We start from the raw sequence: 24,486 nt of genomic DNA on the forward strand, positions 1-24,486 counted from the left end.
ATGGCTCCTGCCTCAAGGGTCATTTGAAAGACTAAATGAGTGAATATACAGAGCACAGTGCCTGGCTATTAAGCATTACAGTCTTTCCGAAAAAGCTGGGCAGCTGGAGAGGTGAGGCAGGGTCCGCTTTTCTCAAGACCTTCTTTGGGCACGTTAATGCCTCACCCCATGCTGCACAACTATGCGGCCCAACCCCTGAGGGAGGAGGACGGTCTCATTCGTGTTTGTTTTGGTTGTGCATGTGCTTTGTTTGGCTTTCCCAGGGTCTCTCCAGCAGCAGAGCCGCGGAGCTCCTGGCCCGGGATGGGCCCAACTCCCTCACCCCTCCCAAGCAGACGCCTGAGATCATCAAGTTCCTCAAGCAGATGGTGGGGGGGTTCTCTGTCCTCCTGTGGGTGGGCGCCTTTCTCTGTTGGATTGCATTTGGGATTGAGTACTCCAGCAACAAGTCTGCATCCCTGAACAACGTAAGGCTCTGGGGTGGCCCCTCCTGGTTTTGCTGGCAGAGCCATCCAGTGCGGCCTCGGAGGCACCGCTGAGGGCTGGATGCCACTGCTTAGGTGTGGGAAAGTCAGGCATTTTCCCAGCTGGAAAACAGGAATTTGATCTGGCTTTCTGATGCTCCAGAGGCAGTGTGGGAATGAAAAGGGATACACAAAACACCTTGAATTTTTAAGGGGGAGAAAATCTGCATCCATGTGAAGTCGTTTGGGGCTCTGTCTCCCCCAGGCTAACCTCTCCCTTTAACACGGAGAGAGACTGTGCCTGCCGAGACGTGGGTACCAAATCCACAAAACTGAATTGGCCAACGTGATGCCAAGAGACAGAAGTCAGAGGCAACAGGCCACATGTCATGGGGTTGGATTGACATGAAATGTGCAGACCAGGCACATCCTTGGAAGCAGGAACCAGATCGGTGATGCCAGGCAGGGCATGGGACAGCAGGGAGTGACAGCAGAGGGGCCGGGGGGACCTCCAGGCAGGGTGGAGATGTCTGAGGCTGCGGTGGAGGGTGGCTGCATGGCTCTGTAAACTTAAAAAATCAGTAAGTTGTGCACTTAACATGGGCAAATTTTGTGGCCTGTAAACTACACCAGGGCGTAACTGCCAGCGTTGCACCCGCCCATGGAGAGCTCTAGCCCCAGGGCCTGTCTTCTTCCCACTGCCAGTTTTTTTTTTTTTTTTTTTTTTTGAGACGGAGTCTCGCTGTCTCCCAGGCTGGAGTGCAGTGGCCGGATCTCAGCTCACTGCAAGCTCCGCCTCCCGGGTTTACGCCATTCTCCTGCCTCAGCCTCCCGAGTAGCTGGGACTACAGGCACCCGCCACCTCGCCCGGCTAATTTTTTGTATTTTTAGTAGAGACGGGGTTTCACCGTGTTCGCCAGGATGGTCTCGATCTCCTGACCTCGTGATCCGCCCGTCTCGGCCTCCCAAAGTGCTGGGATTACAGGCTTGAGCCACCGCACCCGGCCCCCACTGCCAGTTTCTTTGACTGACGCCCTCCTCCTCACCCAGGTGTACTTGGGCTCCGTGCTTGTCCTGGTGGTCATTTTCACGGGGATCTTTGCTTATTACCAAGAGGCAAAAAGCACCAACATCATGTCCAGCTTCAAAAAGATGATCCCTCAGGTGAGTGGCAGCCACCCGTCCTCTGGCCTCTGGTGACTCCCGGGTGAGGAAGCCTCAGCTGAGAGGGGCACAGGGCCCTGAGGGCCAAGTGTTCCAACTTCTGTCCCTGTCAGAGCCATCGTGGGTGAATTAACCCATCTGTCAGAACCCCAGTTCCTCACAGGGTTCTGATGGTCAAATGAGGTACCACCCAGGGCAGTGCTGGTCAGCGCATGGCATCTTCTGTTCCTGCTCCTCGGTGTTTGTGGACAGTCGTTCTGGGTTCCGGAAGGGACCTGTGGAAGGTCCGGGAGTGTTCCTTCACGGGCAGCCAAGGAGACCAGCCTGCAGTTGTTTATCTGTGACCATGTTTGGGTCACATGTTTGCTACTGAGCCCCAGAATGCAATCGGTAGGGAAGCCCAGTGCTCCCCTCTTCCCCAAAGACCCCTGTCAGGTGTCTGGACTGTCTCTGGCCCAGAGAACTGCAGGCTGGAGGAGAGATTCTGGGTGGAAAAGATGCCTCTTGCCAAGCTTGAAGCAGGAGATCACCTCGTTAAAGTTTCCCTGACCCTCGCAAGATTATCAGCCTCCCCAGTCCCACCTTCAGTGTTCTGCCCCGACGCCCAGCCAGGATTGCTCACCCTTAACGGTCTCCTTTTCTAGGAGGCCCAGGACTCTGGCTTGGCCAGATCTGGCCAACAGTGACTCTTCTGTTCCAAGAAAATCTCCGTGAGCTCAAGGAAAAGTAGTTCTTAGAGTCTTCAGGCCTCGGGTGAAGCAGTGTTCTGTTTCATTCTTGCTATTCTGACAGCCTCAGGCTCCAGCAGAATGCTGTGTCCACAGGGCCAGGTGCAGGCTGCCTAACAGCATGGACTCAATAGTGACAGTGACCAGGAAGTTCCAAGGCCTCTGTCCTGGGGTTTGGTGCGGCACAGATTGGGGAGGAGGGCTGGTGTCCCTCCAGGGTCTGAGGCATCTGTCATGGTTTTCTTCTGCAGCAAGCTCTGGTCATCCGAGATTCCGAGAAGAAGACCATCCCTTCAGAGCAGCTGGTGGTGGGGGACATTGTGGAGGTCAAAGGAGGAGACCAGATCCCCGCAGACATCAGGGTGCTGTCTTCTCAAGGGTGCCGGGTAAGCAGCAGGGGTCACCCACCGCAAGGACCGTGTTCCAAACCCGCTGGCTCTGTGGTCTTTCCCAGCATCAGTATAAGAGGCGGGAGTGAGGTACCCAGCTGTGAACCATTCTCAACATTTCTTCTAGGTGGATAACTCCTCTCTCACGGGGGAATCTGAGCCCCAGCCCCGCTCCTCTGAGTTTACCCATGAAAACCCCCTGGAAACGAAGAACATCTGCTTCTATTCCACAACGTGTCTGGAAGGTAAAAGGCCTCTGACTCTCAGCCCACATGTCCACCCGTGTCCCTTCTCCCTCCTGGGCTCTCAGATCTGTCCTTTGCCACACCCTGTGACAAAGCTCATCCCAGAGGAAGCATGGAACTGAAGGGCCTAGAGGATGATGCGTGGCCTCGGGAATGTGGTGTGCCTATTGACTGTGCCAGCCGCCAGACAGGGCTGCAAGCTGGCTGCACACCCCTCCTAGCTGAGGACCCCTGGAATAAAACATCTACTTCCCCTGTAGGCACCGTCACCGGCATGGTCATCAACACGGGTGACCGCACCATCATTGGCCATATCGCCTCTTTGGCCTCAGGAGTTGGAAATGAGAAGACGCCCATTGCCATTGAGATCGAGCACTTCGTTCACATTGTGGCAGGAGTGGCTGTCTCCATCGGCATCCTTTTCTTCATCATCGCAGTGTCCATGAATTATCGAGTCCTGGATTCCATCATCTTCCTCATTGGCATCATTGTGGCCAATGTGCCCGAGGGCCTCCTGGCCACTGTCACCGTGAGTCCATGCTGTTAGACGGCCTGCACCCGGCCCTGTGGACACAGCGTTGGTACTGGGGAGGCGACCACACAAACGGCAATCTCCCCCAGGTCCAGAGCACCATGCCCTCCCCGCCAGGGACAACCATGGAACATTCTGAATAGACTGTTTCTTACGGAGAAAGAAACAGTTTTGTAAAAAAAATGGCTGTGTTTTTAATATTTGACTGTGTTTTCCTTGAAAACGTTATGCTTTCAATCTGCAGTTCACGTAGCTTACTCTGCCCCTTAAGATCTAGATAAGACAGGCTCCACCATTCACAGATTTTCTAGAAGCCTGGTGCCTTCCCCACATTTCTTTGGCAGTTTCTACAACTTAGGCATTTAGGCACATTGCCATACTCCACTGACCTCTCTTAGGAAAAAAAAAAATCCTCCCATTTTTCCTGCCGAGGACTCCAGCCCTTTCCTGGCCAACCCTAGACCCAGCTCTGGCTCTGCGTGTCATTCAGTCCCGAGACAAGAGCCCCTCCTCCTCAGTCTCTGCCATGGGGGTCCCACGGGGTAGGAGAGGAGGGGATTCATGTTCCTGGTTTTGTGACTACATGATCATTGGCCTGCTGTTGTCCTGACCAAAGAAAGGAGAAGTTTTTGAAGTCCAGGTCTCTTCTGACTCCAGGAGATAGTAATTTGGGGAAACTGGAGCCAAAAGAACCCTTTGAGATCTGGGGGTTTAAAAGAATCTTTAAAATATGGAGCTTTTAAAAATGAAAAGCTCATTTTTTGTGTTGTTTCAACACAAAAGCTGATGAATTCCCCAAAGCAATAAGTGTGTCCTTTGGGACAACCTCTGGCATGCAGCAGCCAGTCTCTGGAGCACACTCCTGCTCAGGGACCACAGGTGGTGTCGTGGCTGTACGTGGGCACCAGCCACAGCAGCGTTTTCTGTGTTTGCTGCCCGTAGGTCCCTTGTTTTCTTCAAGTCATGAAGGAACAAGAAAAGTGTCTCGTATTTAATCTTTAAAAAAGGATTGGCCGGGCGCGGTGGCTCAAGCCTGTAATCCCAGCACTTTGGGAGGCCGAGACGGGTGGATCACAAGGTCAGGAGATCGAGACCATCCTGGCTAACACGGTGAAACCCTTTCTCGACTAAAAAACTACAAAAAACTAGCCGGGCGTGGTGGCGGCGCCTGTAGTCCCAGCTACTCGGGAGGCTGAGGCAGGAGAATGGCGTAAACCCGGGAGGCGGAGCTTGCAGTGAGCCAAGATGCAGCCACTGCACTCCAGCCTGGGCGACAGAGCAAGACTCCGTCTCAAAAAAAAATAAAAAAATAAAAATAAAAAAGGATTGTGGCATAGAGGGCTGGCTCTTGGTGGCGTGTAAGCCACCAGGTCAGTTTAGCTGTGCCGGTAACCACACCTCTCCCCTAAAACTAGTCCAGCTGTCTCCTAAAATTCAATCACAGCTGACATTGGCTATTTCTGTATTATTGGACCTGAGTTCAAATGAGGATTTTTCCCAAAGCTTCCTTCCTTCTCCTGCTAGGTGACCCTGTCGCTGACAGCAAAACGGATGGCCAAGAAGAACTGCCTGGTGAAGAACCTGGAGGCTGTGGAGACCCTCGGCTCCACCTCCATCATCTGCTCAGACAAGACCGGGACACTGACCCAGAACAGGATGACAGTGGCCCATCTGTGGTTCGACAATCAGATCTTTGTGGCTGACACCAGTGAAAACCATTCAAGTAAGTCCTATGGAGAGCTTGGTCTGGTCAGAGCTGCGGACTCCGTCCTGGGGCTGAGCTGAGCACGCAGCAGGGTCTGTAGCCGGAGGATTGCTGGACTCATGGACGGCCAGCCCAACCCACAGCAGCCACTGTTCTTTCTCTGTCTTCCAGACCAGGTCTTTGACCAAAGCTCTAGGACTTGGGCCTCCTTATCCAAGATAATAACATTGTGTAACCGAGCCGAGTTCAAGCCAGGACAGGAAAATGTCCCCATCATGAAGGTAATGCTTCTGCAGCACTCGGTCTTAAATCACAGCCAGTTTGGAGTCACTTGCTGGGGTATGATTGTGTGCTTGATTTCATCTCTCCAGTTGCATAAAGTTTGTCCAGTGCTTGCAAGAGCAAGCCGGACTTACAAGACATACAGAAAGTTTTCTTTATGCACACTAGCTTTGAGAATACAAAGATGCTTAAAAGGTTTCAGAATATTGCTTTAGGGTCTTTAGAAAATTCTGGAAATGAATGCACCTCTAAGTTACTTTCTTGACTTTTCTGCCAGCTAAGTGGATGTAATCAAAGTTCCTTTTAATATACATGCCATTCATGGAAATTTAAAATGTGACTGGATAAAATAGAAGGACTCCTGTTAACTAGAATATGGCTGCAGACGAAGCTCTAAGGGGTCCTGGAATATCGGAACATACAAAAAACTCTCCCCCTCCTGCCCTCTCCTCCTTCCCTTTCTCCCTTTTCCTCTCCATCTCGATGAGTCAGTGAATCTCTGTTCTCCTGGCTTTTCTATTTGCCATCTGTTTCCTTCCCTGACTTTTTCTTTCTTATTTTTTTGTTTGTTTGCTTTTCTTTCCGTCAGGCAGTTCATTAATGCTCTTTTTGGCCAATTGCTTCTTTGTCAATATCTTCCAAATCTTTTTTTTTTTTTTTTTTTTTTTTTGAGACGGAGTCTCGCTGTCTCCCAGGCTGGAGTGCAGTGGCCGGATCTCAGCTCACTGCAAACTCCGCCTCCCGGGTTTACGCCATTCTCCTGCCTCAGCCTCCCGAGTAGCTGGGACTACAGGCGCCCGCCACCTCGCCTGGCTAGTTTTTTGTATTTTTTAGTAGAGACGGGGTTTCACCGTGTTAGCCAGGATGGTCTCGATCTCCTGACCTCGTGATCCGCCCGTCTCAGCCTCCCAAAGTGCTGGGATTACAGGCTTGAGCCACCGCGCCCTGCCATTCCAAATCTTTATGTCCAGTTCTAATTTCTTACCTGAGCTCCAACCTGGATCTCCGGCCGGCTGTGTGCTTCCACTAGGAAGCTGCACAAATCACGCTCGTTAACTTCCACCCGTACCCAGCCTAGCTGCACATCAGTGCCTTGCCCCAATTTTCTAATTTTCTATGCTACAACCATTCTATTTGTCATCGGGCCAGAACATTTGGAAGTCATCGTTGACTTTATCCTTTCCTTATATCCAATGAGTCACCAAGTTCTATCATTCTTGCTTCAAAATATACGTAACTTTACCTTTTATCAGCAGTACCTTGCATCTAAATAGCTGTATCAACCTCTTAATTGATTGAAATTAAGCCTCCTTGAGTCCAGTTTATCCCTCCTGGAGTCTTTCTCAAATGCCCCTAATTTTCCTTAAATGGTGCTTTCTATATTCACTTAACTTTGTTCAAAATCTTTCTGTACTTCCCTGTGCTCTGCTTCTCAAGTCTAGACCTCAGGCTACCTTTCAGAGCCCACCAGGTCTTTCCCCGCCCTCCACATCCAATGAACGCTTACAGATGAGCCTGCACCTCACGTCCCTGCACCTGCGTCCTGGTTTCTGGAAGGCTTTCTTCTCTGTGTATTGGTAACCCACCTGTCTATCAAGATCTAGTTCGTAGCTGCTTGTTTCCACGAAATCTTCAGTCCTCACAGAGATCCAGCTTCTCCAAACATCCCTAATGCCAGTAGGTGGCACCATTGTTTACACGCGTACCACTGTCTTGTGGCCCTCCCTGATCACGTGATGTCTCTCCAACTAGATGGTAATGGGATCAGGAGGTGTGTTTTGGGTCCTGTGCTGAGGGCATGTTGGTTCATTAAATATGTACTGCAAATATTTTTATTCTTTGATTCCCAGAAAGCTGTGATTGGAGATGCCTCAGAAACTGCTCTTTTAAAATTCTCAGAGGTCATTTTGGGTGATGTGATGGAAATTAGAAAAAGAAACTGCAAAGTAGCTGAAATCCCTTTTAACTCTACTAATAAATTTCAGGTGAGTTTTTCCTCACAACTGGTAATCTCTGTTACCGGCAGCATGAGCTTTCTACTTGCATGTATCCTTTGCTTACCTCATATTTTGAAGGATACCTGACTTCAAAGACAGCGGTCAGGGATACAGCACCCGGGCATCTGGTCCCCTAGGTCAAGCTACTTGCTGGCCTCCTTCCTAGCCCTGAAACAGGGCAGAAAAAGAAAGAAAGGCAAGGACGTCATCAGAACTTGGCTGCTTCTATGAATGAGCCATCTCTGTCACAGGCACACACTCTCTCACACACATACACACACACGCACACACGCACACACACACCACCACTAGCAGGTACCTTCTGCCGCGAGGAGCAGCAGCCACACTCCAAGCATGAATGCCAGGTGGGCAGCGGGGAGGCGGAACACCTGCTCCTCACACCTCTAGTGCATTAGGCCCTTGACCTACGTGGCCTCGTTCCATGTTCACATCCGGCCTGTGAGGTAGAACTGACGAATCCTGACTCAAAGAGGAGGAAGTAGGCCCTTAAAAAGTGTTGAGAGGCCAGAATTGCACAGCACCCCGTGTTGCCAAGGCTGACACCAAGTCCACGATTCTCCCACCGTTACACAGAGGGAGTGTGGCACAGTTCAGGCCATGGGAGCAAGCCCTGCCCTTCGGGGAGACCACTGAGCGGCCCCTCAGGTGACAGCCCCGTTGCTCTCCGGGGCCATCCCCTGTGCTGTCGGTGGGGGTCTCCTTTCCGTCCCCTGCTCAGGTAGAAGATGACCATCCTTGCTTGGTTGTCTCAGCATGCAGAGCTGGCCAACAATCAGCCGTCACAGCCTCCGCATGTTAAGACAAATGACAGTTGGGAGCCCCAGGTCCCCATGCAGATGGGATTTTCCACAGAGCCCACGCTGAAAGCAGGATCTGGACTTGAGCTTTGCACAATAGTCAAGTATAGAAATAGAATAACCACAACTGTATGTGTGGAGATTTCTGGTGATTATCCACCCATCTTAGTTCGGATGGAATTTATGGTTAGAGAAGAACTCTTTTTTTTTTTTTTTTTTTTGAGAAGGAGTTTCACTCTTGTCACCCAGGCTGGAGTGCAGTGGCACGATCTCAGCTCACTGCAACCTCTACCTCCCAGGTATAAGCAATTCTCCTGCCTCGGCCTCCTGAGTAGATGGGATTACAGGCATGCACCCCTATGCCCAGCTGATTTTTTGTATTTTTAGTAGAGACGGAGTTTCACCATGCTGGCCGGGCTGGTCTCGGACACCCTGACCTCAGGTGATCCATCCACCTTGGCCTCCCAGAGTGATGGGATTACAGGTGTGAGCCACCAAGCCCAGCCTAGAGAAGAACTCTTGTGTTGTGAACGTCTTCTTTGTGGATAGTGAGCCAAGAAAGAATCACAGTTAGCTAAATAGACAACTAACCAGAAACGTATAATGTAAAATACTCGAGCCAAGAAATCACATCTCTTATGTAAAACATAAGTAAAAATAGAGTGGGTAATGGTCCTAAAAGACTGTTTTAGCACGACTATTATTATACTAACAATGCTAGTAATAATAGGAGCTGTTCTGTGCTAATTTCCACACGTATTAAATAATTCATTCTCATGACGACGCTGTGGGGTGGGTAGAGGATGAGGAGGTTGAGGTGCCGCGCATCAGTGCATAGTGTGAAGATGGGCTTAGATGATGCCTCCATCAGCAGCAGCACTCGGAACCCTGCTGAAGCTCCGTCGGGGAGAAAAAACGGGTTCCATGAGGCCTCGTGTACAAGTTGGAGGAGAAAGTGGCTACACAGAGTGGGACTAGAAAGGGGAGAGGGGCCTGTGTGAGTCCCTGCTGAAGAGGTTGAAGGTGCTGTCTGGATGCTGTTAGGGTCATTTTATGTCTACACATGAGCAGTACTCAGCCTCACCAGGACTTCACATGTCATGGCCTTGGAAGGAGACATCTCTGCTGGAAGGAAAATGGAAAGCCTATATCTTATTGATTAGAATAGTGATCAATAGTGTGATGCTCCAAACATACTGGTCCGTTAAGACATTTAAAATATTTATGGCAAATTGGAAAATGTTTTAAAAAGTTTTATATAATGATGAATGTATTTAATTTAAAAGATTATCCTTTGTAGCCTCCATGATTAAGGGCAGGGACTCTGAAGCCTGCTAGCCTGGGCTCAAATCCCAGCTCAGCCACCAGATAGCCACCTATTGCTCAGTGACCTTGAGTGAAGCACTGAACCTCTGTGCCTCAGTTTCCTCCTTTGTAAAAGGGAATAATAATAGTACCCATGGCCTTAAAGTTGTTTTGAGGACAAGTGAGTTGATGTGGACAGCACTTAGAACAGTGCCTGGCACGTGGTACACACCAGAAGAGTGTTTTATATGATCCCTATGTTTTAAATGTAAAAAGCCTTATCTTGGCTGGGTACAGTGGCTCACACCTGTAATCACAGCACTTTGGGAGACCGAGGAAGGCAGATTGCTTGAGCCCAGGAGTTCAGGAGCAGCCTGGGCAAAATACCAAGACCTTATCTCTACAAAAAAAAAAAACAAAAAACGAAATTAACTGGGCATGGTGGCACATGCCTGTAGTCCCAGCTACTTGGGAGGCTGAGGTGGGAGGATTGCTTGAACCTGGGAGGTCGAGGCTGCCGTGAGTTGTGATCTCGCCACTGCACTCCAGCCTGGGTGACAGAGCCCCGTCTCAAAAAACAAAAAACAAACAAACAAACAAAAAAAAAAAATGAAGAGAGAAAGAAAAAGAAAAGGCCTGTGTTTTAGAAAGTTATAGTGATAATAGACGGGAGGATTTTTGTTTGGTTTGGGTTTTGTTGGTTGGTTGGTTTTCTCAGTGTCTTTACTTGATCATTAAGAAAAGCAGCAGCAGCAGCTGGTGACCCTATTTGCCCTATGCTTCTTTTTGTACTCATCTTTGCACTTATTTTTGAACCCAAAAGTTTATGAAATACTGATTTGTAAAGAACTGTTAGACCCAAAATTGGAACACTTTTCTTTGCGATATATTTTCTCCCAAACACTCCAGCTTCCTGAGATTCCTCTTGAGTGCTTAGAAGAGTAAGGGCTAGATAAGTTAGTCCTTTTATTCTTGTATATCGATTTTTTTGCATATCTTATTAGGATGGATCTAGAAGTAGAATTGCTAGGTCAAGAGCATTCCTATTAAAATGGAGACTTCTGTGACTCGGCTGTCTTCCTCAAACACTATACGTGGAAGTGGCCACTTCCTCACACCGCCATTTTCTATGACATCCAAGCAGGAAAACTGGGCGGACAATGAGGTGAAGAGGTGCAGAAATCCTGCCGCCTCCTGCCCTCCTGAGCTCAGAGTAGTTTGGGTCTGAAAGATGGCTGCTCCCCACAGGGAGGTAGAGGAGGTGAGATGCAGAGACTCGCAGCCGCCTAACTCTCACAGGCACCCTGGGAGATCTTGTTCAAGGCACAAGATTTCACACGCTGACGGCCACATCTAGCCTGCCTAAAGCAGCCAGTTTTGCTTGAAAGATGAGCTTCACTTACTGCAGATTCCAACCCAGGGTGCCCCACTCTGGGCTGGGGCCAAGTCTAGAGCTCTTCATCTTACTTGGCCACAGAAAGAAAAAGGGTGGAACATGCAGAGGATGCCATTGTTCCTCCTCCTCCTTTACATTTAATGGACCTGTAGAGAAGAAGGAATGCATTTCACTTGTCTGTAAGTAACACGCTCTGTTCATTCCTTCCCAGCTCTCCATCCACGAGACAGATGACCCCCACGACAAGCGCTTCCTCATGGTGATGAAGGGGGCCCCTGAGCGCATCCTAGAGAAATGCAGCACCATCATGATCAATGGCGAGGAGCACCTGCTGGATGAGAGCACCGCCAAGGCCTTCCACACAGCCTACATGGAGCTGGGCGGGCTGGGCGAGCGTGTGCTGGGTGAGTGCAGCGGCAGGGTCCTGCCCATCACCTGGTGGGCACAGAGATGAGGCAGGCACCTTGGGGACCTGTGACCTCGCCGAGTGGCCATGGTGTCCATGTGAAGCATGTAAAAGAGAACGTGATAAGCAGGATGGGAAAAAGGAGAGGATGCTGTGTGACAGCACCAAGCAGGGTGAGGTGGCCTCCAGAGAGGCAAGCTCAGGGAAGACTTTATGGAAGGAGTTAAATTTCAAACTGGGCCTTAAGTGGCTGCAGTTGAGGGGAGATGGGGAAAGTTTCCAGGGCCCAGGGAACAGCATAGGCCGAGCACAGAGGCAGAACAGCGTGGGGCACAGGGGGTGCTGCCAGCAGGTGAGATGGCACCGTCACGGAAACAGGGCTCAAGGACTAGATTGGAGATGATGAGGTGGAGGTCTTGGACATGTGGGTGAGGAGCCAGGTTTCGTCCTGCAGTCAGTGGAGAGCACCGAGGGCTGTGCCACCAGAGTGAGCTGGGCAGTAACGGGGCTGGGGAAGACTTTGTGGAAGGAGTTAAATTTCTTTTAGGAGGCAGTTGCCCTTGTTCAGGCAAAAGGGATGGGAATTTGATCAGGGTGATGGGAATGGGAAGGAGAGATCGGGGCAAGAGAGCTCGTAGAGGTAGAATTGGTAAGACTTGGAACCAATTAGAGGAGGGTAGTCAGTTGAAAAATGATTAAGCTTCCCATTTAGCGACTAGGAAGAGAGGGTGCCAGTGATGCAGACAAAGTGTCAGGAGGGAAGAAACCTTAGAAATGCATCCACGGGGGGAGGACCCAGTGGGGGTGCCGGTAGTGTTGTCAAAGGGGACAGCACCAGGGCTGGCGGAATGGTACCCCATCAGGACCACAGAATGACAATTCAAGGAAACAGAAGTGTATGGTTGATGATCCAGCTCATTAAACACCATGGAAGTCCTCAGCAATATAGATGCAATCTGTGGAATGTGTGTTTCTAGAGGCTACTGGAGTTGGCAAAGCAGATAAAGTAACCCACAGCACCGGGTACTCTACACGGGACTGATGCCCACTTGTGTTTGACCTCTCAAAGCCTGCTCTACTGACGTTTGCAAAGCAGTGGGCCAGGCTGAAAATAAATTGGATGTGAAAGCTGATCACACGATCTTGGAGGTCCCACCAGACACAAGAGTCCCTTCCACCTCAGCCCATGAGAGGCTGATGCCTTCTGAGAGAAGGGTGGCTCTGCCCCATTCCTGCTGGCCTTTCTTTTGGGCTTATCTTGATCTAACACTGAACTTTGTGCCCCTCCCCTGAAGCTCCTTGTTTCTTCACATGCTGTTTTCTCTGCTGAAAATGGCCTTCCCACCTCCACCCTCCCTTTTTACCCTGGAAATCATCTGTGCCCCTCTCAGGGTTCAGCTTGCATGTGACCTCCTTGGGGAAGTCTATGTCAGGACGCAGCTAAAGTGTGTCTCTGCCCTGCGACGTGCCCTGTGCTCGATCCCTTTAACTCTGTGCCCTACTAAGCTTCAGAAGTGGAGACTGTGTACGCCCTAGAACTTGGCAATATAGCAAGATATATTTCCAGAACACAGAGTCTAATGAACACACAGTGAATTATATTTGGATAAAATATGTCTTTCCTAAAGAAATGCATTATGGAGTTGAAGAAATTAAACAATTCTGGCTTATTCTAATGTATTCGTAAAACAGTAGAGGACCGAGGTGTATCGGCGTGTTCCCCTCTTATTTTTTTTTGGTTTCCTATTCCAGTTTCACTGACTCCCTAATTCATCCGTATTACAGGTTTCTGTCATCTCTACCTGCCAGCACACGAGTTTCCAGAAACCTACAAATTTGACACAGACGCTGTGAACTTTCCAACCTCCAACCTCTGTTTCGTGGGACTCTTGTCAATGATCGATCCCCCTCGGTCCACTGTGCCGGATGCAGTCACCAAATGCCGGAGTGCAGGGATCAAGGTGGGAGTTATTTTCCTGACTCAAGAAGCTCTCTCTTTATGTCATGTTCCTTTCGAATAATGTTTTTCATGGGAGACGGTCAGTATTTAGACGGACTAGGGCAAGATATGGTCACTTCAAAGCACTAGGAGATTCTTCTCATTGCACTTACTGTGTATGTGGTTCATTCCACATAGACACAATCATGTTGTTTTTGTGGGACAGTTTCAGTAACTTTATCACAGTGAAACTAGAAATAAAAATAGGAATTTGATATTTACTTGAAGATATTTACTTGAAGTATTTGGGTGACCAGCCCTTTGACAAATAAAGTGACATCAAAGGGGAAGGATTTCCTTTCATGTCAGAGGAGGAAGCGTATGAAGCTTAGGAGCAAGGGTAGACCCAATGGGATTAGTGTTTCCTCCAAAGACAGTTGTCTCATAGATCCAGAGCTGCCGCTGTAATCACCAGCCACATTCTTCCAGGGCACTATGGAGTAGGCAATACTGAGCCATCCCCACTTAGACCAGCTGAATTCTTCATTATCCATGGGCCTTCTCGTTGGCGTGCTTTAGGTTATTATGGTTACTGGCGATCATCCCATCACAGCCAAAGCGATCGCCAAGAGTGTGGGGATCATTTCGGCCAACAGTGAAACAGTGGAAGACATTGCACGTCGCCTCAGCATTGCTGTGGAGCAAGTTAACAAATGGTAAGCACAGGAGCCGCATAGCAAAAATTCCAGCTCATTCACATGGGGCCCCACCGGCTCTAAAGAGCTGCACTACTTGGAACAAATCAGCTTTTTGCTCTGAGAGGTAGGCTGGTTTGAGCTATAATTTGCATATTCATATATTCACTCTAATTTCACTGAGCAGCTAATATGTGCCAGGCATAGTATTGATACTATGAAATGACCCTTTATGTGTTCCTTGTTTGAAATTTCAAAATCCAGTGTGCTCTGGGCACAAAACCTATTGTGCCCAACTTAGAATGAGAAAAACTGAAACAAAGGGTTTATGTGAAATTACTTGCCATAGATGCAGTTGCATAATTCGGAGTCGTAAGAACCCTGTGGGTTTTTTCATGCACCCCACCTTGGTAAGCATCTTGGGTATTTATCCACCCAGTTTCATAACGTGTAAACACACCCTTCTTTTTTATTTGGTAACAAATAGAATGGAAGCTTCTTAAGGCAAGTTTTATTTCCTTGTTTCTCCTAATTCTTTTAATCATGTTTATCCTTAGGTCTTTTAATCATGTTCATCCAACTGTTCATTCACTCGTGTATTTATTCTTTCAATAATTATTTATTGCGTGCCAACTATATACCAGACAAGACCTGGAACTACCATAGCAAACTGAACAATACTATCCACACCCTTGAGGATCTTTCCATCGAGCCAAGGAGACAGAAACAAAGCTAATAATGATGTGGTCAGTGTAATGAAGGAGGCACACAGGGCCAGGGAGCTGGGCATGTGGGAGAGTGGCCTGGACTGTGCCTGGTCTCCATGAGTCAACGACTCCAAATTCTCAGGTTGAGAAGAAATGTTCATTAGCTGGTTTATACTTTAACACATGCGGGAGACGAAGGAAAGACCAATGCACCTCTTCAGTTTCCCCAAGCACTAAGGTCTTTTAGAGACACACAGCTGTCAGGTCATAACAAATTACCAAGCCAAACAACTAACCAGGGTTCCCGCCGCTGGGCACAGCAACAGCATCTGAAGTCTAAGAGTCTTGCAATGCCCTTTAGTCTATATAACATCCCTCTATGAAAACAAATTTGGGGCTTGTTTATTTGTTTGGCTTTGTAAGATAATCGGATTATATATTTTTTCACTTTAGAATTTTAAACAAATTTTTTTTTTTTTTTTTTTTTAGAGTCTCTGTCCGTCACCCAGGCTGGAGTACAGTGGTGTGATCTCAGCTCACTGCAATCTCCACCTCCTGGGTTCAAGCGATTTTCCTGCCTCAGCCTCCTGAGCAGCTGGGATTACAGGCGCCCACCACCATGCCTAGCTAATTTTGTATTTTTAGTAGAGACAGGGCTTTGCCATGTTGGCCAGGCTGTTCTTGAACTCCTGACCTTAAGTGATCCACCCACCTTAGCCTCCCAAAGTGCTGGGATTACAGGCGTGAGCCACCACGCCCGGCCTAAAAGAATTTTTTTTTTTTTTTTTTGAGACGGAGTCTCCCTGTGTCGCCCAGGCTGGAGTGCAGTGGCCGGATCTCAGCTCACTGCAAGCTCCGCCTCCCGGGTTTACACCATTCTCCTGCCTCAGCCTCCCGAGTAGCTGTAGTAGTGCCTGTAGGCACCCACCACCTCGCCCGGCTAGAGACGGGGTTTCACCGTGTTCGCCAGGGTGGTCTCGATCTCCTGTCCTCATGATCCACCCGTCTTGGCCTCCCAAGAATTTTTTTAAGAGTGGTCAAGCGCAGTAGTGAGAAGAGAGGAAAGGGTAGAAGAGTTTGATCTGTAACTGACTGTGAACAATCAGTTGAGATAATTCACTACTACCTTCAGACCAGCTGAGTCTTTTTTTAGATACAAGGTCTCCTACTGTCAGATCACCCAGGCTAGAGTGCAATGGTGTGATCATAGCTCACTGCAGCTTCGACCTCCTGGGTTCAAGGGATCCTCCCCTCTCAGCCTCCCAAGTGGCTGGGACTACAGGCTTGTGCTACTGCACCCAGCTTCATTTTAGCAGATTTTTTTTCTTTTTTTTGAGATGGAGTCTTGCTCTGTCACCCAGGCTGGAGTATGGAGGGCAGTGGTGAAATCTCTGCTCACTGCAACCTCCGCCTCCTGGGTTCAAGCAATTCTCCTGCCTCAGCCTCCTGAGTAGCTGGGATTACAGGCATGTGCCACCACACCCGCCTAATTTTTGTGCTTTTAGTAGAGACAGGGTTTCACCATGTTGGCCAGGCTGGTCTTTAACTCCTGACTGTAAGTGATCTGCCCACCTTGGCCTCCCAGAATGCAGGGATTACAGGCGTGAGCCACTGTGCCTGGCCCATTTTAGCAATTTTTAATGAAAGTTTTATATAAGATACCTTATTCCTGCATCTTCTCAATTGCTTCCTTTTCATATTTGCTGTCCAGTTTTAGCCTGGTGATGGCCACGTGCTGGGTGATGTGCACACAACGGTCATGCCCTTAGCCTCCTCCTATGCTCCTGTTGTGTATAAATGGCACATTTCTTCCTATAAACCTGGACTGCTTTCCCAATCTGCTGACCTGTATAGTGTCCTTGTGCAACCTCAACTTCCTCATCCTTTCGGATGTGCAAGGATGGAACTGTGCTTGGAGCAGACCCCAGAATGTGATTCTGTCTCAGCTCTTTGGAACAAGAGAAAGATATAATCTTCCTACCAATGTGGGAAGGTGCATTGAAATGCCTTTTATGATTCTGGTCTCAGTCAAAAGTCACAAAGGGACTGAACTTCCTCTTGGCCACTGCCACTCTGCTGATGGCCACAAAAGGGAAAGTGGACTGCACATTTGTGTATGAATCACCACACTGAGTGAAGCGGATGCTTTTGTGAATGTTGTCAGTTATTCACTTCATCAGCTCTAGTTTCATGACCATATAAAAATTGCATCTTAGCAGGTGTAAGGGGAAAGGAAACATCCCTTCTTTCTTCTCTTACTTGGATTATTTTTTACCAGCGATTAAGAAGACCTGTAGTTTGAGTCAAGGGCTAGAATTCCAATACTTAGCACCAAGAGGAAAAACAGACCTAAAATGCCCAACACTTGCCAATTGTAAAGAAAAGGACCTGCAGTGGTTTGTACCTACAGTGCTTAAGCTGAGATTTGAAGGCTGAAATGTAGTGTTAGCCACGAGAAGCTGAGGTGAGAGATGCCCATTCCTGGACAGGGAGTGCGACCCGTGAAGGCCTTAGGGTACGGGGGATGGAGGATATCAGAACTGAGAGCATCCAGGGGCAGGAGGGAGAGCCCAAGGCGAGGTAAAGCTTGACAGTGCAGGCCCCACCTAGGCTCGCTGGCTAAAGTTAGGGATTCTGGGGTCTGCTCCAAGCACAGTGGAAAGCCGCTGAAGAGTTTTAGCAGGGGAGTGGCGCAGGCAGCTCTGCATAATCAATAGGCCCTAGAACCTTACTTTTATAGTCAGCAGGGAATAGTGCTGCTCAAAGACTTCAGTCAACTGCTGCCTACATAGCACATTGCACAAAGATGACACTCTGTAAATCTGAAATAAACAACAGCAAATAATTATTACCCCTTGTTTGGGCATAAAAGAATTCTAGGACCCAAAACGTACGAACAGGCAGTTTGGGGGTTTTATTTTTGTTTTTGTTCTTGAGACAGGGCCTCCCTGTGTCACCCAGGCTTGAGTGTAGTGTCATGATCATGGCTTACTGCAACCTCAACCCCCCAGGCTCAAGCAATCCTCCTGTCTTAGCCTCATGAGTGGCTGGGACCACAGGTACATGCCACCATAGCTGGCTAATTCTTAAAAATTGTTTGTAGAGACAGGGGCTCTCACTATGTTGCCCAGGCTGGTCTTGAACTCTTGGCCTCAAGTGAGCCTCCTACTCAGCCTCCCAAAGTGCTGGGATTACAGGCAAGAGCCACTGCGTTTGGCCATGAATGGGCAGTTTTTTAACTTCCTTTTACTTCTAAAGTAAAGCGTTGCTCTAGGAAGTACCACTCTCACCTGTTCTAGTAGGGATAAGGCTACCTGGTTTTTTTATTCCTATGGTTATATGATACCAAGAAATGGTGTTACATTTTAGCCTGAGTTTGCCCTCTTGAAATGGAGACTAACGTGTTCCCAGGACTCCTGTTACCTCACTAGAGCATTAGGTATAAAGGACACTGGGTTCCAGGTCAAGTCAGAGGCTTCAGCCAGCATCCTGCCTGGAACAGTGTTTTAACCTAAGATCTGCCCTCGGGCCTCACCCAGTTTCTTCTGGCCCTTCTAGGGATGCCAAGGCTGCTGTGGTGACTGGCATGGAGCTGAAGGACATGAGCTCGGAACAGGTGGATGAGATCTTAGCCAACTACCAGGAGATTGTCTTTGCCCGGACATCCCCCCAGCAGAAGCTGATCATTGTGGAGGGCTGTCAGAGGCAGGTGGGTGGACAGCAGCATCCAGAGGACTGACAGGCCCATTACTGTCTATGGGCAAGTGCAGAGGTCCGGATCTCACATTAGGTTGTGGTGCCTTTGAAACCTCAAGAGAGAGTTCTTGGCTCATCCTTATCACCTGACCTTTCCACCTCTCAGGTGGGCTGGCCCCTGTCCTCCTTTGAGACCCACACCACATGTTCCCCGAAAGGCTCACCCCAGCTTTCTGCATTTTATCATGAGAGCCCGGGGCTTCTGAGGTGAAGCATTTGCCACTGTGGTAAGTGTGAGTGAAGAAAGATTTAAAATGCAAAGATATGAAACAAAAAATGTGAAGACATAAGATATAAAACACCTGCGCTTTCGGTTGTCCTCATTTATACACATCTTGTTCAGCGATCCTTGTTCCTGCTTCTAAGATTTCTCATCTTTATCTTTTCCCCTAAATGGGCCCTTCAGTTCAGCCATAATTGTCCTCGCAACCTCAAGAGAAAGGGTGGCCGCATTGCTCTTCCAGGCCTGCAATCCATTGGGCCTGCCCACTCCCACTTTCTCCCTGGGTCCCCCGCTGCAGGATGCCGTTGTTGCTGTGACAGGGGATGGAGTTAATGACTCTCCGGCTCTAAAGAAGGCAGACATTGGGGTTGCCATGGGGATAGCAGGTTCTGACGCAGCCAAAAACGCAGCCGACATGGTCTTGCTGGACGACAACTTTGCGTCCATCGTCACTGGGGTGGAGGAAGGTGAGTGAGTCTCAGGGCGTCTTCCCAAGGGCCAGGGTGGTCTGGGGGACTAGAAGCAAGTTCTGAAGGAGAAACCTCTCTGCCTAGGTCGCCTGATCTTTGACAACCTCAAGAAGACGATCGCTTACACCCTGACCAAGAACATTGCTGAGCTGTGCCCCTTTCTGATCTACATCATCGTTGGGCTCCCCCTGCCCATTGGCACCATCACCATTCTGTTCATTGACTTGGGGACAGACATTGTAAGTGACACTGAAGGGAACAGGGTGTGATGCCTGCCCCCGGGGAGGTCGAGTTCAGGGTCGCTACCTTCAAGGGCAGGGGATGGACTAACTCAATGCCTCTCAGCTTCCATGCGATGGGGCCTGTAGCTCTGCATTTCTTACAGGTTCTCAGGTGGTGCCCATTCTACCGGTCCACATACCACACCTCAAAGCAAGGGTCCAGAGGCATCTGCCAAATGTTTGGGAATTAAAACCACTCTACAGTGACTTTTTTTTTTTTTCTCTTGAGACAGAGTTTCACTGTCATCGCCCAGGCTAGACTACAGTGGTGCTATCTCGGCTCATTGCAACCTCCGCCTTCTAGGCTCAAGCAATTCTCCCACCTCAGCCTCCCAAGTAGTTGGGACTACAGGCTTGTGCCACCACACCTGGCTAATTTTTGTATTTTTAGTAGAGATGGGGTTTCCTGGCCTCAAGTGATCCACCTGTCTCGACCTCCCAAAGTGCTGGGATTACAGGCGTGAGTCACTATACCTGGCCTATAGCAAGCTTTTCAAGACATGAGTCTTCATCCTCAAAAAAAGAAAGAAAGAAAGAAAGAAATGCCATTCGTCAGTTTCAGCCTGTGTGCCTCCCTTTTCTTTTGGGAAGATGAAGCTGTCACTCGATCACCCAAATAACCACTGGGGGCCCAGTGACTAAAGTGATCATCTCACAGCCACCCCTTGTTAAGTAAGAGACTCTGATATGGAAGCCCTTTACCTAAACACAGTAAGAAGTAGTGGTGATGAAGACTTTTTAAAGCCTTGCCCTACAGTAATGTCACCTAAACCTTCCCCTTTTCCAGTATCCATTTAAAGAAAGCCCCGTGAAAGCTGCCCAGGTCTATGGTTTACATGGGCAAGCAGGGAAAGCAACAGACAGCAAGCTGAATTCTTAGCAGGACACTGGCCCTTCACATTGCCCCCTTCCCCTCTCTTGTTTTCTATAACACCCAGGTAATCCCTAATTCCTAGAGAGATTGGAGATGTCTCTCCCTCTGAGGGATATTGAGGTCCCCAAAGTTGATGGATCATTTTCCAAGCCCTTCACATTTGCCTGCCTGGCTCTGCTGCAGCGCTTCTCCAAGCTCAGTGTGGGCATCTCCTGGGAGCTTGCTAGACATGCACACCCTGGGTACTGGTGGACACCTGCAGCCCCAGCTACTCAGGAGGCCAGTGCGGGAGGATTGCTTCAGCTCAGGAGTTAGAGTCCAGCCTGGTCAACACAGAGAGACCTAGTCTGTTAAAAACTAAAAATTAAGAACAAATAAAAATGTTATTGCAGATAACTTGGCTAGGAATGGAAATAGGTTGTACACGCATTGTCTAAAAGGAAAGAAAGAAATGCAAATTCTCTGGCCCCAGTCCAGTGCTCCTGAATCGGGAAGTCTGGAGGTGGGGTGCAATCATCTGTCTTTTAGCAGGTCCTCCCACCCGGAGGGAGAGGATGGCATAGAAATCCTCCCTGTAGGGGAAGAGTGCTTTATAACCAGCAGTCTTCAGAACTGCCAGCACAGGGTGATAAAAGCAGCTGATTTCTAAAGGCAATATTCTTAAATTCCCATACAGACAACACGCCCTCTACTGCCTATAGCCTGATGGGCCAGCTCCATGCCCCCACCTCATCCAGCCAGTGCCCCACCCACCCCAGCCCCGCTCCCCTCCTGTGGGTAGAGCAGAGCATCCTGGGGTTAGACCTCACCAGCCTCTTCCCCTCTAGATCCCCTCCATCGCCTTGGCATATGAGAAAGCTGAAAGTGACATCATGAACAGGAAACCTCGCCACAAGAAGAAGGACAGACTAGTGAACCAGCCGCTTGCCGTGTACTCATACCTGCACATTGGTACAATGAGGGCACGTCTTCCCCATCACACCAGGGCCTGCCCCGAGAATTGAATTCACTGGAGTCGGGGACACAGCTAGAAAGAGTGGTTTTCCTACAAGGCCTGGGTTGGGGAGGGACGGGGAACCAAGAGCCGACAGGGACAGGACGAGGCCGTTCCCTGAGGCCATCATAGAACCTGTGTCCTATCTCTCTTGTTCTTTCAGGCCTCATGCAAGCCCTGGGAGCTTTCCTTGTGTATTTCACTGTCTATGCACAGGAGGGCTTTCTGCCCCGCAGTCTCATTAACCTGCGGGTAGAATGGGAGAAGGACTACGTGAATGACTTGGAAGACAGCTATGGGCAGGAATGGGTGAGTGGCGGGAGCCCTGCCGCAGAGTCCACCTGATTCTCTCCATGCTGATTGCCCTGCCCAGACTTACACAGAACCTCCATGTCCCTGACAGCCTGGGAAAGCTTTAATTAATAGGGCTCAGGGCCCCCTTGCTGACACGTGTTTGGCCTTTGCCGGGTCTCAAGACGCAGCCTCCTCTCTCGGACTAGACGCCAAGAGGTCCCTTTTTTAACTTTAGCTTTGCCATTGGTATAGAAGAGTGACCAGCCCAGCCACACCCACAGTGGGTCCAGATAAATTTACATCTTTCAGGCCGGGTGCGGTGGCTCACGCCTGTAATCTCAGCGCTTTGGGAAGCTGAGGAGGGAGAATCACTTGAGCCCAGGAGTTTGAGACCAACCTGGCCAATGAGACCCTGCCTGTATTAAAAATAATAGTAATGATAATTTTTAAAAAATTAACATTTTCCCCTACTCAGCGGGTTCAAGAAGGAAAAATGTTTCTTTCCAAACACTAGGAAGTGGTCCACTCTCAGTCTGGGTGAGGTGTGGAGACAGCATGAAGCTGTAGAGAACTGCACTGCAATTTCCTAGAAGTTTTCCTTTGGGCCTCATGTCATGGTCTCTTCCTTCTCTGCCCATTCACAGACAAGGTACCAGAGGGCATACCTAGAATGGACGGGCTACACGGCTTTCTTTGTTGGCATCCTAGTCCAGCAAATAGCAGATCTGATCATCAGGAAAACGCGGAGGAATTCCATCTTCCAACAGGGTCCCTTCAGGTACTGCCTGTGCCCGGCCTCCTGGCGCAGCCCTGGGCCTGCCATGCAAGGATGACGATGATTTGTTTTTCACAAGACCGAGTTCTGGCCACACCTGTAACCCCAGAGGCCTGGCGGCATGGTCTGCTGGGTGTACGATCATGAAGCCACAAGAATCCCAAGTCTGTCTGCTTTTGCGTATCTTGCAGAAATAAAGTCATCTGGGTGGGGATTGCCTCACAGATCGTCGTTGGGCTGGTCCTCTCCTATGGCCTTGGAAGTGTCACAGCCTTGAGTTTCACCATGCTTAGGTGAGTTTACCCTCAGCAGCGTGGAGGAAAGAGCCAGCCTCTGCTTTGAGCTGTCACAACCTAAATAAACCTGAGGATTCCTAGGTTTCCAGGTTCTTCCCCCAAGTCTTTTCAAAAGACGTCAAACTGATCCCATGCTCTATGAGGCCAAAGCTTTGATCTGCATTTTCCAGAAGTGGAAATGGGTTTTCTAGACCTCACCAACCCGCCTTCATCCTCATCCAACAGGTTGCTTCAAGGGCAGACATTGCTTCTGGCAGTCACAGTGCAAGTTAAACCAGGAGCTTTCCAGCTTTGTGTTGTGGGACCTCGTGGATTTGTTGTTCTTTGCAGTAAAGCAGGACAAATGAATGAGAAGCCTCATTCCCATTGGGCAGGGTTGGGCTATTCCTGTGGATGAGTCAGGGCTCACCCTCCACCCCTCTGCTTCCAGGGCTCAGTACTGGTTTGTGGCTGTGCCGCACGCCATCCTGATCTGGGTGTATGACGAGGTGCGGAAGCTCTTCATCAGGCTCTACCCTGGAAGTGAGTAGCCTATGATTTTAGAGGCTCTGTTTACCCACTTCAACAGACTCTCCATTTCTGATGTGCTTTTTTCTACCTCTGCAGGCTGGTGGGATAAGAACATGTATTATTAAGACCACCTCACTTCCTATGCCTCTCAGTGGCACGTTGGGGTGCACTTGTTCATCTTCTGACCATTTGCTGGGAGATTCCTCTGAAGGGCAGATGTTGTCAAAATTCAACAAAAGGAAATTTTCATGCAGAAAGCTGTATGCAGGATACTCACTGATGTTTTGCATTTTAAAACTGAAGTTGAACTCTTTATATAGGATCTTCTCTTCTATCTCCATCTCCATGTTAAAAAAATATGTACATTTTGAGGTAATGGTACAGGGAAGAATGTGTTTATATGTATATGAAGCTCCTTGATGTTAATAGTCTTGTGTAACCCAGGCGTCTACTGGGGCCTGCCTTGAGCTCTAGCTAGGATTGCTCAGAACTCCTTTCCACACCCTATTAAAGGCCCCATGACCCTAAGATTTCTGCGAATCCCCCCTGAGAAGTTGTGTTTTCATGGTCTCCTTGCTCAAAAAAGGCCAACTCACCCAAGGGTCTGCAGGAGACGGAAGTGGCGGCAAGTTTACATCACAGCCGCAAGCATGACCTCAACTTTGACTCGTTGGACTCTGAGACGTCCTTCTTGAAGGCCCTTGCCACCTGGCTGTGACAGTTTCCCTGGCCATGTCACCCTGTCCCACCTCTGGTCACCTCCCCTGCCCTTTAGACCCGTGTCGCCCTCCACCCCTACGTCAGCTCCTCCAAAACAGCTCCCAGTTCATTTTGCATATCCTAACTCAAAATGCTCAGCTAATCCGCGGGGGCTTGCTTCGCCAGGATTCAGCCCTAGCAGAGAGCTGTTGTGGTTTCGATAGTAATATTTCTTGTAAAACAGTTGCCAGGTGCTCTCCAGCAATAACGTTTTGTCACTCATGTTTCATGTTTTAACTTAGGTATATTCGTGTGTGACACACCCATGTTGACAGGCCCGGAAAGGTCTCGTTTTTAAGTAAAAGATGTTTTATAAACCCAGGTTTAATTGTGGTGTTCTAATTGATTCACATTTTTCTAGAATGAAGAGTATAGGACAAAAAATAATAAGATATGATTTCTTATTTTCTTTTCCTTGCTCCTTCTGGTCATGTTACTTATCTGTGGAAGATCTGGAAATGTAGGATTTTTCTTTTGAGCTC

The 24,486-nt window shown here is 49.0% G+C and overlaps 1 protein-coding gene across 1 annotated transcript; it reads left to right on the forward strand.

The window, feature by feature from the left end:
• Positions 1–263: 263 nt before the first annotated feature.
• On the forward strand, positions 264–23,370 carry ATP12A (ATPase H+/K+ transporting non-gastric alpha2 subunit). Its single transcript, XM_008021738.3, has 20 exons — positions 264–467; positions 1,515–1,628; positions 2,608–2,742; positions 2,873–2,990; positions 3,251–3,519; positions 5,047–5,245; positions 5,399–5,508; positions 7,360–7,494; positions 11,237–11,429; positions 13,217–13,392; positions 13,950–14,086; positions 18,331–18,481; positions 19,050–19,218; positions 19,306–19,460; positions 21,204–21,327; positions 21,534–21,679; positions 22,309–22,442; positions 22,631–22,732; positions 23,166–23,257; positions 23,342–23,370. Exons 1-20 carry the CDS (start codon positions 366–368, stop codon positions 23,368–23,370), a joined length of 2,790 nt encoding a protein of 929 aa, XP_008019929.2. The 5' UTR covers positions 264–365.
• The last annotated feature ends 1,116 nt before the right edge of the window (positions 23,371–24,486 follow it).

The sequence above is a fragment of the Chlorocebus sabaeus genome, chromosome 3, assembly GCF_047675955.1.
Source record: "Chlorocebus sabaeus isolate Y175 chromosome 3, mChlSab1.0.hap1, whole genome shotgun sequence".
NCBI classification, from domain to species: Eukaryota; Metazoa; Chordata; class Mammalia; order Primates; family Cercopithecidae; genus Chlorocebus; species Chlorocebus sabaeus.

Bases quoted from the DNA above. Each gene is read 5' to 3' on its own strand.
- ATP12A (XM_008021738.3), top strand. From the start codon at position 366: ATGGTGGGGGGGTTCTCTGTCCTCCTGTGGGTGGGCGCCTTTCTCTGT. The intron at 11,430-13,216 runs GTGAGTGCAGCG...TCCGTATTACAG, and splicing joins GCTGGGCGAGCGTGTGCTGG to GTTTCTGTCATCTCTACCTG. The intron at 21,680-22,308 runs GTGAGTGGCGGG...GCCCATTCACAG, and splicing joins ACAGCTATGGGCAGGAATGG to ACAAGGTACCAGAGGGCATA.